General features: G+C 47.3%; 1 protein-coding gene across 1 annotated transcript; it reads left to right on the forward strand.

Moving 5' to 3' along the window:
* The first annotated feature begins 2,784 nt into the window (after nt 1-2,784).
* On the forward strand, nt 2,785-16,015 carry LOC135393926 (calcium-activated chloride channel regulator 1-like). The gene is made up of 14 exons (XM_064624277.1): nt 2,785-2,938; nt 4,413-4,572; nt 7,693-7,981; nt 8,054-8,160; nt 8,256-8,426; nt 9,284-9,405; nt 10,229-10,331; nt 10,557-10,781; nt 11,894-12,193; nt 13,544-13,747; nt 13,836-14,118; nt 14,182-14,328; nt 14,447-14,662; nt 15,310-16,015. The coding sequence occupies exons 1-14, from the start codon at nt 2,919-2,921 to the stop codon at nt 15,828-15,830; spliced, it is 2,868 nt and encodes a 955-aa protein (XP_064480347.1). The 5' UTR covers nt 2,785-2,918; the 3' UTR covers nt 15,831-16,015.
* The last annotated feature ends 665 nt before the right edge of the window (nt 16,016-16,680 follow it).

Consider the following 16,680-nt stretch of genomic DNA (forward strand, 5'->3'; position numbering starts at 1 on the left):
CCTCCTTGTGCACCAACGTTTTATTGTCCGCGAGAATGATCAGGTCACATCGCTCACAGAGAGGCGTTGAATGAATCGATCATAGTCGAACTCGCTAGAGGAAAACATGAGAAACCAACGCCCCCTCAATTTCAGTCTTCACATACAATGTCAATGGAGTTAAGTTGATAAGAACAAAAAAAAAAAAAAAAAAAGAGAGAAATTGGCACCCATTACGAGAGCTGGCTACTCCAGTCGATGAACGTTTTTCACATACACGTCGTTGCTCGTTTCCTAGCGGCTCTCCAGCGTACCACGCTCGGTGCTCGTCTAAACAAATCCACGTGGTAGTACAACGGCCACGGAGTGGGACTGACGAGCTCGCACCGTTCGTGCGGTCTCCCCACTGATCCCCATACTGCGCCATCTAGTAAAGACTGAGATAACCCTCTACGGCGTCTCAAAGTCATGCGCATAAGCCGTTGTGGAAAAGGTCAATTGACCTTACGTAGTGTACGAGGGATACTGTCCGAGGCCGGAATCCCCCCCCCCCTCTCTTTTCAGAAAAAAATACTACTGGATCCGCCTCTGTGTGGCGCTGTCTTTATTGTAAGCTCGCACGCGACAAGCCAGCCTGCTGATGTCTCCGAAATCTCTCCCATCATGGCCGTCTTTTAAAACGTCGTAGCGAGAAGTCTTGGGATCTCCTGCTGAACGAGCTTTTAGTGTGGGAAAGGTATCTGTTTGGAATGAACTGCTGGAAGCTCGTTGATAACAGCTTCGAGATACGACTACACTGCAACGAGAAGTGGGTTGCTGAAAGCTCCAAGGTTTACTTTAATTTACTAACTAACTAACTAACTAACGAGAATGTGATGTAAGATGTTTCTGAAAGCTGCATGTACTCTTTTACAGTTTCTCAAAAGGTAAATGTAGAAATGGTGTCTCGTCACTGCGATTAAGTTCATGGCTTTGCAAACCCATTACCGTGGGCGAAAGCTCAGTTTGGTCTAAAAATATCTATGGCTACACCTGCATGAACAAGGACCAGAGGGGTGTACCCATTTTCGCCCCCGACTCTTGCCATATGCATCCTTATCTTTACCGTAAATGTATACCGTTATATGCATGGCTGTGAACTTGCGTTTCAAGTTTTACAGCCAAGTGGATAATACGAACGCGAATAATATATGTATCGCGAATACTGAAACACCTCCGGCTCTGACATCGCGGCTGGCAGTCATGGGTAGTATCGTAGGTACTACCTTTTCGATACATTTTGTGTATCGGTATTAGGTATCGCGTGACAAAAATGAGAGTATCGGTATCGAAAACACATTTTTAGTGTATCGTGTATTTTAACGATACTCGATACTAAAAAAAGACTCAAATATTGAGGCTGTTGTGAGACTTAGGGTCGGCGGCGCTCGCTCAGGCGGTGGTACAAGCCAGGCCGCAGCGGCTCGTGGGCGCGCGCGGCTTCTAGTTGGTTCCAGTCAAATCTCTTCCGTCTCTTTCTACGGGGTCCCATAGCCTCGATTTCAGCAGCAGTAGCAGAGCAACAGCATCGCTGCAGCAGAGCTGCAGCGACACGAGCGGTCCCATAGCACTGGGCGAGAGCAGCAGCGCTGCAAAGCTGCAGAAATTCCTTGCTGCTCCCGTATTCGAATTTTTGGTTGCTGTGCAGCCCTGTTGCTCTGCAGCCTGAGCAGCCGGTCTCGCAAGCCAATCAGGAGGTTCGAACTGGCGTTGACTGAAGCGTTGCAGAGCAGCTTCCATGACGAGGGCGCGCTCGCGATCGTACTGTCCACAGACCAGGAGGACGTGATGGAGGTCACCGCGTACGCCACGCGTGGAACAGAGGCTGGACGCGCCGACACCGAGGAGGTGTGTGAAAGCGGGTGTGAAAGCCACATTAAGTCTCATGTGGTGGAACGTGGCATTCGGCAGGGGAGAGTAAGGGACAATGTGGGGTCAACTGTGTAAAGCAGAGAGTTGGTGGTGATGTCACGTTGCCGTTGTGAGTGCACCTTGGGGCCAGTGAGGCTTGCGACGAGGTAACGGCGATCTCCCGAGACAAGATAATGGGGACACGCCGGGTGTTCTGATAACGCCCCCGCGGCTGTTCGATCTGCGTCCTCATTTCCACTGATGCCCACATGACCCGGGATCCACTGGAAGACGATAGAGTGACCCTGTGCGCTTGCTTTCTTATATACTTGCAGAATTTCAATGACCACAGTGCTGAGAGAGCCGCGAAGTCCCATAGTTGCCACACACTGCAGCGCAATCTGGATGCGTAGCGCAGGTCTGGAATCCGTAAAAACGACCCAGGAATGAACGGGGCTGTCAGTAATTTTCCGCATGGCAGAAAGAATAGCATAAAACTCAGCGCATGTAGACGATCTTTTACGTGATGGGCGTTTGAAATCGACTCGGAGGGAATGACAAAGGCAGACGACGAACTTCCCCTTGTGGTTGAGCCGTCCGTAAATACTGCGGTGTAAGAATCTACAACATAAAAATCGTTGTTCGCACTTTCGACCCAGTTACGTTTCAAGTTTGTCTTGCACGTGCGAATGACATGATTCTGGTCACTGTGTGCTGACCCGTGACAAAGGACGACATAGGAAAACCCAGACGAAAGATGCACGATATCAATATTAGTTTCCCTGATGTAGCGCTGATCTCACTGTCTGCCTTATCTACCCAATCATGATATAATCGTAGTTCACGTACCATGGGCTGTACATGGATGTCCAATGAACCGATAAGCAGAGACACAGTGGCAAATTACGGTCCACCACTGATACAATTGTTTAGGACCACCGGTTCGAGAAGATTCCGCTGCTGGAACGGAATCGGCGATAAATATCTTCCATACGTACGTTATTGCACGCATTCACACCCTCCGTCCTCCACAGGTTGAAGCGCACTTCATGCTAGCGACCATTAAACGGTACGCATTTTCTTCTTCCTTTTCAGGATTAGTGCACAGTGTCGTATACTAGGAATGTTCCTGGTATTAATGTTTTACTCATCATCTCAGTTCGCATACTTGTTCACATATTATGTAATAATAAGAATATGCTATTATTATTATTACATACTTGAGGCGGTTCCGTCAGTTTACTCGTTAAATCGGAACGCGGGCGTTCCTTGTGGAACTGTATTGTGTGCAGTGGCGTATCTAGGGTGTGGCAGGTGTGGACAGGTGCCATGGGCGCCAGGTGAATAGGGGCGCCATTATGTGGTCGGGTGTGAATGTGCCAGGTCGGGTACTCAACCTGGCATATTCATAAATTATCTAAAGCACCCGCCATTAGAGAGGTTGTAGTGTGAAACCTAGTGCGGACCACACGAAAACGCATCGCCAAGGACATCATGTTAACCATGTTGCCATGGGCGCAGGTAGCTCTAGATACGCCACTGATTGTGTGGTATATTGAGATGCGGATTGGAAAACCTATACGAGGTAACAGTGGGCGTACCTATAGGGAGAACAGCGCCCATGACAAGCATTGAAACTGCGCCCCTGTCACAGCCTTCAGTTTTAACCAGGGAACGATAAGGGTAATGATAGCGGAAACAGAAACGGTATATTAGAGAGTTTTATTACACCGTACGCTATCGCCTTTGCGTACGTAAGGGATATCGTTGATGATTCTGCGCACGTCCATAACTGAAAGAGAACTTCGCGCAGTGCACAGAACCACCAACGCTATCTGTTACGTACGCTATCGCCTTTGCGTACGATGTACTAAAACTCTCTCTTATGGGAATTGAACATGGTAACGATAACGGAAATTTAACGATTTAACGATTAAAGGAAATAACGGCGATATTTACGTGAAATACGAGGCAGCAGAATTGGAGCAAGTCATTATTTACATAAATCCATCCTCTTTGCTAAATATCCTGAAACGAGCACGTACTTTTAGATGTAAATCACTAAATTTTATGGAAATGATTATCCTTCATTCCCCCAAGCGCCCAGGATACAATGCGTGCGCAAAGAGCACTGGGATTTTCTGAACTCGTCTATTGACAACTGGGCCCTAAGACGAATAAGTTAGCTAATTAATTGCGCACAAATAATTAATTGGCAACAATAAAAAAATACGGGTGATTAAGACACGTGGCTCCTCAAAATATTCTGCAGTTTCTATTTGCTGATGACGCACCGTCTTTTTTTTTAGGCCCCGGTGCACGTTAACTTGTATACCTTGTATAGCATTGAACATCTATCTCACGCCGTATATAGTGTGAAAACGCCGTTGCTTTTCTGCCTTTGTGCGTTCCCTTATGTATACCGGTCTCTGTTGCTATTGGACAACTTAGATTATCCCATAAATTTGGTAATTAATGAACTTGTAGTACAACGGTTCAACTGTAGTACGAGTACAACGTGCTTTATTTGCGTCAACATGTAGCACGATGTCGACGTGGCAGTTGTTATTCACTGTTCTGCTGGCATCTGGCGTCTGGAGTGCTTCCACGAGGATCCGCTTGGAGGACCAGGGATACGTGGACATAGTCGTTACCATCGATCATCAAGTGCACGAGGATAAGCAACTGATTCAGAACCTCAAGGTAAGTGGAATTCCACGTAAAACATGGACCCATAAAGAAGACCGACAGACACGGACACAGAAGAACGACACACGCCGTGTCTTTTGCTACCTCTCAGTGTTTCTCGGTCTTCTTCGTGGATCTACACAAGCTAGCCTGCTCTCAAACACGGACCCCGTGTAATCTCGAATGCTTGTACCTGTAATATCTGTAGCGTATTCTGCTAGCCGCGAACACCAGTTCACCTGAGTTCTAAAAAAAAAATTAGGATGATCCATTGGTGGCTACTTTGGAAATTCGATAACATAAGCCTTTGGTTCCTTCTTTTGCTCCCTCCTTTCTCTTTTGCTTCTTTTCTTTGGTTCCTTTTTTTTGGTTCCTCCTTTATCTTAATAACCATACCGTTTTTTTACTCATTCGTCAGTCAAGACCCTGAGACGGTGATGTGGACCTGTGGATTCTGTATGTGCACTACGTGCGTGGGCTATTCATCGATGACTCATTACGGAAAACAGTGTCGTCATTGGAAACATAGCTAGGGTCCTTTTAGCTAGGGGTTGTTTTAGTTTGTGCAAGCACTGTGATGTCGGCGGCATTCACCATGGGTTGACTATCGCCGCATCACCTTCTTCGTAGGTGCCTGAAACGTGATATCACGGGAAACCTGAACCATTAGATTAGATAAACAAAAGGGAATATCGAGACAATAGTCTCGGCACAATGAAGACCGCGGTCGTCGCGGAAAAACACAGTTGCGGATGAGAGAATAAAATCTCCAAGTGGTCTTAACTAATTTTCGTTATACATCACCAGAACATCGTGCTCCGTCGGCTTTTATAAAACCTCCTCGCGGAAGGCTAGGTTTATGGCACATATTTCCAGAAATTTCCCTCACACAATTTCTTGGATATGGCAAACACCTTTCGGAGATAGTGCTGAAGTGTAACAGGCTCTTTGCAGACGTCCAGTCATGAAGTCTCGAAATCCTTCTCCACATACATAGACGTGCTGTGCCTGCCTTGGCTACATGAGCACAATGCATGTTGCACACTCTATCCGTTCCGTCACAAGACACATAGTTTGTATCAAGCAATAGTTTCGCCAGAAATCGACCTCTGGGGGATACCAAGGTTCCAAGGGGGGTGGGGGTACATACAGTAGTGGATACATGTCTATGGATATATGCATCGGTAGCCGTACTGTATTGGGCAATCTCAAAAATTGTAGGGGGGGAGGGGGGTGTTGCAAAGGGCGTAGGGAAATCCCTGGTCTGGAGTTCACCGCTGTTTTCGTACCCTTAGCGGTGACGTGACGTACTTGTTCTTTCACATCACGCTTCAGCTGTGACAGCCCTTTATTGCAGACGGAGAACAAAATAAATAAAGTGAAATACTGGGCGGTTTGGTAAGAAGAACAGAAGCGAAACAAGAAGAGCGCGTGTTGTCATGGGTGGGAATATAGAGGACCCGTCTCTTTGGCCACCCTGCTCGGCCCGGTCCTGCACAACCAGGGGGCAGTTACGACTGCCCTCTTGAGCTTTCTCCGTGCAACCGGTCTCTCGACCAGCCTCTAAGGCCCTTTTGTGTATCTGTCTGTGTGTATGTGTGTGTGTATTCCGTTTTCTTTCCTTTTTTTTTCGTTTCTTTCTTTTTTTTCGTTTCTTCTTTTTTTTCGCTTCTTTCCTTTTTTTTCCTTTTTTCGTTTTCTTTCCTCTTTTTCGTTTCTTTCCCTTTTCTTTTCGTCTCTTTCTTTTTTTTTCGTTTCTTCTTTTTTTTCGCTTCTTTCCGTTTTTTCCTTTTTTCGTTTTCTTTCCTCTTTTTCGTTTCTCTCCCTTTTCTTTTCGTTTCTTTCTTTTTTTCTTTTCTTTCTTTTTTTCGTTCTCTCTCTATTTTTTCGTTTTCTTTCCTCTATTTCGTTTTCTCCCTTTTTTTTTCGCTTTCTTTCTTTCGTTTTTTTTTCGTTTTCTTTCATGCCGCCTTCTTTCCTTTTTTCGTTTTCTTCCTATCTTTTCGTCCCCTTTCCTTTTCCGTTCCTCTTTACGAAAGGAATAGCAAGTCGGCCTTTGCCTGACTAACCTTTCCTTGTTTTTTTTTTTTTCTCAATAAACATATTCCCCCCCCCCCCCCCCCCCCTTCTCTGTACGTGTGCTTCCGGGGATTTCCCGTAGCCCTTTTTGACGTGGTGTCCTCCAATACGTTTATGATAAAAACCCTCGCTGCCAAGCGATTAATTTTGCGCGAATTTGCGAGGCTGGACGTACGGAGAAAATTTCGCGGGACTTTAATTTCGCTCTGCATGTTCAATGCGGTTGTACCATAGGGCTCACCTGGGCCAGAAGCTGAAAGTTTGAGGCTTCGCCAGGATATCGGGAATTGTCGGCGATGCTGCTACAACCGAAGCCTTTCTTGGTGAGCTTGACGTCGACAAGACATCATTGACGAGTGCATGGAGAACGAAGGTGGAGCGACGAAACGCTATTCGAATGAGCGTCGAAGACAGAGTGTCCAGCATCGTTGCATATGCGTGCTTATGGACCGCCCCGCCTACTAGCGGGAACGTGAGGCCTTGGAGCACAGGATGCATGCAGTCGACCACAGCTCTTTTACCCTCGGCAAGGTGCTGAGGCCCCTGGTCCTGTCCCGCTCAGATGTATCAAGGTCTTCGTCACTTTTGGGAGTTTCTGTGATCAACCAGCCTTCTACCATGCTTCGATCACCTAAACTTGCCATTTCCACCACCATCTTTCGTGGGACAGCGCCCAGCTTGCTAGCCGGCAGCAGCCCCGTCTCCCCATCCGATTTTCTCTGTGTATGTGTTTATGTGTGTATATAAGCGTTCCATATAGTGCAACAACAAATTGCGGGTCAGTTCGGCTTGGTGACACTCATTCGTTGTAAATGGCAATAAATTCACGTTCTTCGTTAACAGTTCGCGAGGCTCCAAATTCACGGAAAATCGCGAAATTTGCTAAAACTAGTTCATCGCAAAAATTACTACTTTTATAGTAACTGAGGAAGCAAACTAAAAATACTGACTGCGGGTTAATCCAAACTGGATATCGAAGCATGTGACGTGCCTCCGTGGTCTTAAGATACATCCAGTCTTGCGTTTCACATACAATAAGCTCTTCTATCTTCCTAGGATTTGCTGAACAATACGTCAGTGTTCCTTCACCGAGCTACACGCGAGCTGGTATACCTCAAAAACGTCACCATCGTCTTGCCTCACACGTGGTCTAATGACATTCCGTCCGAGCACATCTCAGGAGACATGCTCTCCAGTGCAGACGTCCGAATTGTCAACAGCCAAGAACGCGCTCCGTACACGGTACAAGCGATGGGTTGCGGAGAACGAGGAGAGTATATCGTCCTGCCGTCACAGTTTGTGGGCAATCTCACCACCTCCACCAAGAAAGAATTCAAGAAGCCTGGTACTATTTCCATCCCCTATAGTCGATTTTGGAATTGAAACTTATTCTAATCGAAATCTATGTCGTTTACAGAGCAAGTCATGACGCACGAATGGGCCCACTTCAGGTATGGAGTCTTCGATGAATTTGGCTCGCCGGGAGACGCTAAATATCCTTCGACGTACATTCGGGATGGACAGGTAATTTGCGAGCACTGATTACGCAACTTTCACTGGGAGTGTCATTGTGGCGGGAACGCTGATACACCGTATCGTTTGTTTTTGCCTCCATGCAGAACAAGCAAAATGTCTGCAGTGAGAAGATCGCCGTTAGTCTCCAGACGGATAAGGGTGAACCCTGCGACTTAGTGGAAGGATCTTCTCAAGAAGACTGCATTGATTTCTCGGTCGTTGATGAATTCACCGAAGCATCGTCTTCCATCATGTTTATGCCGGTGCTGTCATCGGTATGCGAGTATGCTATTGCAGTTCCCAGTCTCAGATTTTCTCTTTCACATCCTATGAGGGGGGGGGGGATTAGAGGACCCCATGGTTCCAACAGCTGCTAGATGCCAAGAAGAAAAGACGAGTGGGGGGCAGTGGCGTAGCCACGTGGGGCTTGGAAGGGGGGGGGGGGGCTCGGCCCTCACTCCCACCTACCACGGACCGATCAACGCAGGTCATGCAAATCCGAGGAGAAAAACATTATGTATATGGGGGAGTCAGGGAGATCTAGCATGACGGTCGCGAAAGTTCTTGCTGTTCCTGGTACCTATCTAAGCTGCATTCTTGAACACTTTTGAAATTATGAGGTTCTCAAATTACTTCCAATCTCGTGACGCTTGCATCGCCGGCCACGACAGCCAGTTTGTACATAATAGCGTTTTTAACGTTCAACTATTCTAGATTTTCATATCTCATCATGTTGTATGCACAGGTATGTGTGTTTTGGAACAAACCGTGATCAGCGGGGTTGTTGGGTTCGTTCGTACCCAGTTCCCCCCCCCCCCCCCCTTACCTTGGAGGTCTGGCTACGCCATTGGTGAGAAGCACTAGAAAACAGGACACGGGGAATACACATCATACCCACGTCTCCTCATTTTCTCTCCTCAACGACAACTATATGCCCCAAGGCGACCATAACGAAATTCCAAGACGCTCTATCCCAACGATATTCTCCTGGACCGGTACATTATACGCTGATTGACAGAACAGCCGTCTCTCGAGCGTCTTCTAACGGCTTTACGCATGCTGCAGGCGTGTAACAGCACTTTATTGTTCTAATCGTTGCTGAGCATGAAGACAATCGTTATGCCCATAACAGGTCTACACTTTCTGCGACGATGACGAGCACAAACACAACGCCGAGGCACCGAACCCACAGAACGCCTTGTGCGACTCTCGTAGCACCTGGGACGTCATTTCACACAATTCCGACTTCAACGGGTAAGAGGCATGTTCTCTTTACACAAAGCATGCGTTCTGTGTCCATCTCTGAAGCAGTTACTGTAGAAGTCATTTTTTCCGCGTGGAAAATATTTTCGCGTTTCCGAACAGAGCTGGTTTGAGGAGTTATTCGCGAGAAGTTAAATTCGCGACACAGGTTTCCGGGGGTGCTTTGCTCTTGCATATCGTGCCGCCGTCAACACTCCGGCATGTTTCGGCAAGTACTAAGACATCCTTTGTTCACGTTAATGGCGGCATTCTAGGTCAATTCCTTTCTTCTCCTCACAGACATGGGAGGAAATGCCCTGTACAATGGCCTTTAGGGACCCTACAGGAGGCCATAGTACTGGCCGCGTGCAGGTCAGCCACTTGATTTTAGCAGCTCTCATTCATTATCACTCAGGCACTGAACAGTTCGGTTGAGGTGTGCTAGTATCATACAAGCTGGTTTTGAGGTGGTATAGTGGTACACTGTATGTACAGTGCAACGGGTTTGTAAGGGTTTGTAGGGTGATCGATTTTCATTTCCTTACATCTAGCCTGATGGGATAAAACAATCTTCTGCGGCTTGCTTAAACTGCCTACACTGCATGGAGCAGAAAGAGTCAAGGTAGTCACGGTACAGCGTCGAACGCCGAACGATTTTCGCCCTCATGTGGCTAGAGTTATTCGCGGGAACTTAAATTCGCGATTTTGGAGGAGTGCGCGAAAAACGCGAAAAATAATTCCGCGCGAAAAAAACCACTTCTACAGTATTGAGTAGCCATGAGATAATTTCGCTTCATTGAATATTTGCGCCTGCGACGCGTTCGCTCTTTTCCAGAATCAAAAAAGCTGTCGCACTCCAAGCAACGACGTTCAGAGTACTTAAGTCACATGTGAAACAGAGAGCAGTTCTTGTACTGGACACTTCGACTAGCATGGGTGTAAGTGATTTCATTTAACGTTGAAGTATGGCAGTCATCGAAAAAGCCAGGCAGCGGCGGGAATTTTCGATGACTGCTATACTCGAGCTACTGTTCATGTTCCCAGGCAACTTGACGCTTGTGTTGTGGTCGTCAGTTTGTATGTTCCAGCCTCGCAACAATTACTTTCCACCATTTTTAGCTGAAGTTTGTTTCATGCATTTTTTCTAATCTTTCTCTCAACAGATTAATAATCGTCTGGAGTTGCTGCGCGGTGCCGCGGCGCGTTACATCCAGGACTCGGTTCCCGATGGAACGGAGCTGGGCATTGTTGAATTCAATACCAAAGCCACCATTAATGCGAACCTTACTGAGATCAATCGCAACGCGAGGGCAGATCTGAGAGCGAAGTTACCCCGGACATTTGATGGGTTCACAGCCATTGGAAAGGGTCTTCAGGAGGGCGTCAAGGTAAGCTACCGTAAATAATGTATGAGGTCGTTCATAGTTCTGGCGAGTTCATTCGTGAGTGTAGTTCACTTTCGCAAATTCAGAAAGCCACTAGCGTAGATTGAACAACAACAACTTTATTGCGAGATAATGAATGGGGAGTTCTATCGCCTGGGGCGGTACTACCCCATACCCCATTGCTGGTGGTGATGCGGGGAATGAAATAATGAGCCCCTTCACAGTAAGGATCGAAGTCCTATGGTATCCACGAAGGGGAAGAGAGCTTTGAGGCCAGAGCGTTGGTGGGCTGGTGGGGGGGATACGTTTATTAAGAAAAAAGAAAGGAAAGGTCAGCCAGACGGAGGTCGGCTTGCTACTAAAAAAAAAAAGGAAAATGGGGGAAGAAAAGAAAAGGAGAAGAAAAAAGGTGGGCTGGATGTGGCCAGGGACCAAGCAATTTTGTGTGAGAGAGGGGGCGAGAGTCCAGCTCGTAAAGGGACCCTGAGATTACGCTTCGGGAAGGTTGGTAGTGTGGGCAATGGAGAAGAATGTGCTCTAGATCTTCTACAGCATCGCAGTGACTTCATTGGGAAGAGTCAACTTGTCTCAAGCGGTAACGCCACTGCGCTGTAAAAGCCACATCGAGGCGCATTCGATGAATTAATGCGGCATCTTGACGAGACGTATATCGAGGCATGCGGAAAGCGAGCGCTCCACTATGCTCAGCATAGCTGGGGAGGAGAATGTCAACGGGCCATTGGCGGGAGCCAGGGAATGATTAGCGTAGATTGAGGAACAGCTAATCGTGCTTAGACTATTAGACTGTAATGAGCGTTCAGTAAGGGTACCTCCCAGGATGCATCCACTAGTCATCCACATTTCAGGACGGAAGATTCTCTGGAAGGGCGCTTCTCTCTCTCTTTCGCCTTCTGAATCCTCAATTTGGTACTTTCTTTGGTGTTTCGTGGGAAATACGGCATCTTCTTTTCTCGCAGAAGCAAGAAAACGGTGCAGTACGAGTCTCCCAAAAGCTAAATACAACAAATCCCAACAAAGGAAGATGCGTTTTTAATACGAGGGCTGTGCAGTACACATAATTACTTAAGGTCCTTACATCAAGCTTATTTTTCAAGGTCCTCGAGCAGAACGCTACAAGTATCGAAAACTCTGTCATCATTTTGATGTCAGATGGCGAGGAGACCACAGGGCCTTACATCGCGGACGTCATGCCAGAGTTGCTGCAGAAGGGTGTGATAGTGCACACCCTGGCTTTGGGAACTGACGCGGACAAAGGGCTAGAAGACCTGGCTCTTGCTACCGGAGGCAAGTCCTATGCAGTAACGGACGAAAAGGCGCTCGTCTTGGAAAACCTGGAAAAGGCTTTCTTCGCTGCCTCCACAGCTCAGCGGCCGGTAGAACAGAAGCCTGTCACTGTGAGTCAAGTACAATCTTCAAGGGGAAACGATAAGAAAGTAACCGAGACACACGCACTGAAATATGCTCTCGTGTCGCGAATTACAAGTATACTAACTAGAACCCGAGGCAATGAACATCGCTACTTTGAATATTCTCAACCTCCACGTTAGACCTCCACACATGTCAGCTCTCACGTGATAGCGTCCTGGAGGGAGCAGTCAACGAGGATTCGAGGATTCGAGTGTTCGGGAGGGCCTTTGATGCCAAAGGATTAGATTCAAAACTACGTGCCGTGTAACAGTATTACCTGTTGGGCTAGTTGGCTGATATTTAACATAAAACTGGTGACGGCACAGAGTTAAGACAAGGACAGATAGAGCCACAGGACAGGCGCTCCTATCCTGTCTAGTTCTACATGTTCTATCGTAATTCGGAGCGGTCGCCAGTATTTTTTATTGAATACGTGTCATGGGTAGTATACCCTTGCGATGAAATTTTTCGTTGAGGTTGATGAAAAAATAATAGGGAGAGATTGAATTCGTAGCACGACAAATTCAGCTACTCCCATGAACAACCCCCCTCCCCCAAAGAAGAAAAAAGACAGTGAAAAAATAGGTAATCGGTAGCTTGGCAGTGTAGTCCATGCAGAGTGCGCGCCTTTGCTCTTGTGCTCTTTCCGTCCCGGCTGGTATCCGATTAGTACCCGGCTAGTACCCTTGCGATGCGTTTAATAGAGTGAAAAAAAAAAAAAAAAACGGAAATGTTAGCCAGGCTCTTGCCAGCTTGCTATTCCGAAAACGAAACTGAAAAATAAACAAAAAGAAAGGAACTGGGAATAAACAAAAGAAATAAAGGGAAGGAAAAAAAATGAAAGCAAAAGTATAGGCAGTGCAGCGCGGCGGGGTACGCCATTTATATGCTGGCTACACAGTGTCGCTGCACTGTAACAGATTTGGCAATGGAGCTTGTCCAGCCGCATGCCGCAATCCCGGCAATAGCACAGAGTGATGTAATGCGTCTTAACATATCTCATAATAAGTGAATATACACTAAAATGCTAGGGTGCTAATATATCCAGCACCATATCCAAATATCCACGAAATTCGTTAAATGGACCACCAGTAGACCAAACAAAAGGGTGAAAGTGCTACTCCTGCGGATATCCACTGGATGTAACTTGTGTGTGTGTGTGGGGGGGGTCAAGATAGGTCGCTGAGCCCGGTGGATGGCTATGTGTATGTGTACACCATCGCTATGTGTACACCATCCGCAGCAGATTGTAAATTGTAACACGAGCGCTGGGTTTGGGGATACACAAAAGCTATGTGGTACTTACGTCCAGTGTTTCTCTCTCACATTGTTCCCAGTTGCTTAACAAGGTGATTCCTCTGGAGGGCGACACGACGTCGCTTGTCGTCACCGTCGACAGAGAACTTGGAAAGAACCTAGAGTTCCTTGCATCTGGGGCCGCAACGGCAATGACAGCCAAAAGCCCATCAGGCAACACTTATATTGGAGAGTACGACGAGGACCTCTTGCGTCATAAAGTGTCCATAGGTGGCACCGCGGAGGTACATACAGCGATTTTTCTCAGCAAGGGCTACAAGAGGTTATCTCGCAACAGAGTTTTCATTTTAATGACATTCACGACCGTTACAGCCTGGAAAGTGGCATGTGGATATCCAACACGACAACCAATCTAGCAATGGATCTGTCTCTATCACTGTGGTATCTGAAGCCAAGGACCCGCAGGATCCTCCTGCACGTATGCGAACCTTCTACAGCACCACAGATCTTACCTACGCAGGAGCTTCGACGCAGTTAAAGATCTTCGTCGAGTTAAAGAAAGGAGAGCAAATCGTGAAAGGGGCATACGTTGTAGCAAATGTTACGACTCCACTTGGCAACCAGGTTCCCGTGCGGCTTATGGACAGTGGAGTAGGTGAGATTCCTCAGGCATAGGCATATTTTCTTGTATCACGAGTCCATATGTCTTTATTTCAAGGTGCTGACATTGCTGAAGGAGATGGGATCTTCTCTGGTTTCTTCGCCAGCTTCAGCAGTCCCGGGCGGTACACGGTAGAAGTTCGAGCATACGGCGATGAAAGCACTACTTTGATAACACCGAAACGTTCGTCCGGTTCTAGCTCTGGTATAGCCTTCTACCCTCATAACCCTGTAGATATCATAGAGCTAATGGACGTGCGCTGGGTCAACGTTTTTCACTAGCACCGTCAGTAATTTTTACTATCTCTTGATGTCACTTTCAGGAAGACACAAGGTTCGTAGAAGTGCTGAACCATTCGCTTTTGAAAGGTACGACAACGGCGGTGTCTTTGTTGTCAAACAAGTAGCAGCAGCTCTGGTCTACCCTCCGTCCACGATTCGGGACCTCCGTGTCGAACAAGCTTTTTACTTGGAGAACGGTACCAGGGCAGTCAGTCTGACGTGGACATCTCCTGGGGGCCATTTGGACGAAGGAATTGGTAAGCAGATACAGTGGCTCTTGTGGCACAAGAGCTCCATGTGAAGTCATGGTTACGCTCATTATTGTTGGGACGTCACAATACGTGCTACAGCAGAACCTATGGCCATGAACTGTGCTGTCACTACGGTTTTAAACGATAACAAAAACTGCTCGTATATTTCGTATTTACGGTAGGCTAACCACGGTACTGGTCGGGACAAAAGCTCGTGTATTCCTTTATCGCAGTGCCATGGCAGCGAACTGGAATGGACAAAATTAAAAACAAGAGCCTCGGTTCGCTACCACAGGGACTCATCAACGAAGAAATATGCGAGTGCTGTGTTCCGTAAACTTTTGTCCCGAGCTGTGCCAGGACAGTCAACCAGGCCTGGAGCTTACTTGGACGAAGGAACCTGTCAGCACGCACAATGGTTCTTGTGGCATAAGAACTCAGTGTGAATGTGCTCTAACGTTGCTTTAAAGTCATGCACGCTCATTCATTACGCATGTTTTTCTCTTGTGGCGACGTCACAATTGAGACGTTGCTACAGGAGAACCTATGGTTATCAACAGTGCTCACTCTACTGTTTTAAAGGATAATAACATTGCTCGTGTATTTTGTGCATACCAGCACGATAAACTTACTTCATTCTGTATAATTTTCAGGCCACAACATCACAATCGTTGCCAGTCGTGACCGAACAGTTCTTCAGGCGGAAGACATGACGGGTGACTTCTACACAGTCATGGTATATGACGTCTTGAACGGCACTCTCCGCCCTCAACCGTCTGGAGAACCCCATGAAGTGACTTTCCTCATCCCGGACACAGGGTTGCCTCCGAACAGGAGCGCCCACGATGTGTACTTCACCGTGAGCACCTGGAACTCCGACGGGATCAAGTCCAACCGGTCCAACATCGCGACCGCGAACTTCTTTGATCAGTTTGAAATGGTCGTCAAAGAAAAGGAGTCGACCATTTGGGGGAAACTCTTGGCATCTAAAGCTACCGTGTACGTCGTCTCGGCTCTCTTAGCTGGGGCCTTGTTCATTGTGGTTGTGGCTCTCGTGATCAATATTTTCGTAAAGAAATCGCAGTCTTCCAAAGGCGAGGAACCAGTCGCCGTATATCAAGCTGCTTCGATGAAATGTGAAGTGGAAAAGGCTTGCAGGAAGAACGCACCCTGACGATGATTTACTTATATGTTCTCTAATGGCGTCTGTTTTTGCGGTGAAAATCTTACACCACCTGGACACGCCATGAAAGGACTGCTGCACCACAGAAGCGGGGCAGGAGAGCTTGTGTCAGTTGCAAGCCCGGTGAAAGGCACTTGTGCCTGAGGTGACCGCATTAAAATGAAGTTACATTGTTATCAGTAGTATCTTAAATGGTTGATATAATTTCATCGCAGTTGCACTCTAATGCGATCTTCGACTGGTCACTCCCGAGCGCTCTATTGGTCTGGTGAGACGCCTGGTGTTCGTCTGCCAGAAATGAGGCGCTCAGACTATACATTCGGCTGGTTCTTTTCGAGCGCTTGCCTTTGACTTAGAGCGGCCCGGGACGCTCTGGGCTGCAGTGCCAGAACGATTGCTGGATCCGTTAGGGTACTGGCACGGCAGATTGGGCGCAATCTGACTCAAAGGAGCAGTGCGATTAGCAGTGCGATTGTGTATGTGCACTACGTGCGCGCGCTATTCATCGATGACTCATCACGGAAAACAGTGTCGTCATTGGAAACATAGCTGGGGTCCTTTTATACATAGCTATAGGAGTTGTTTTAGTTTGTGCACTCAACGCAGGGAAACATCCCACATCATCATCATCCATTCATCTATGTTGTTGTTGTTGTTGTTTAGTTTGTGCAAGCAATGTGATGTCGGCGACATTCATCATGGGTTGACTATCGCCGTATCACCTTCTTCGTAGTTGCCTGAAACGTGATAACACGGGAAACCTGAACAACCTGAAACAATGAACTGATAAGCAGAGACAAAGTGGCATATTACGGTCCACCAGTGATACAATTGTTGGGTG

This window comes from Ornithodoros turicata, chromosome 5 (assembly GCF_037126465.1).
Source record: "Ornithodoros turicata isolate Travis chromosome 5, ASM3712646v1, whole genome shotgun sequence".
NCBI lineage: Eukaryota > Metazoa > Arthropoda > Arachnida > Ixodida > Argasidae > Ornithodoros > Ornithodoros turicata.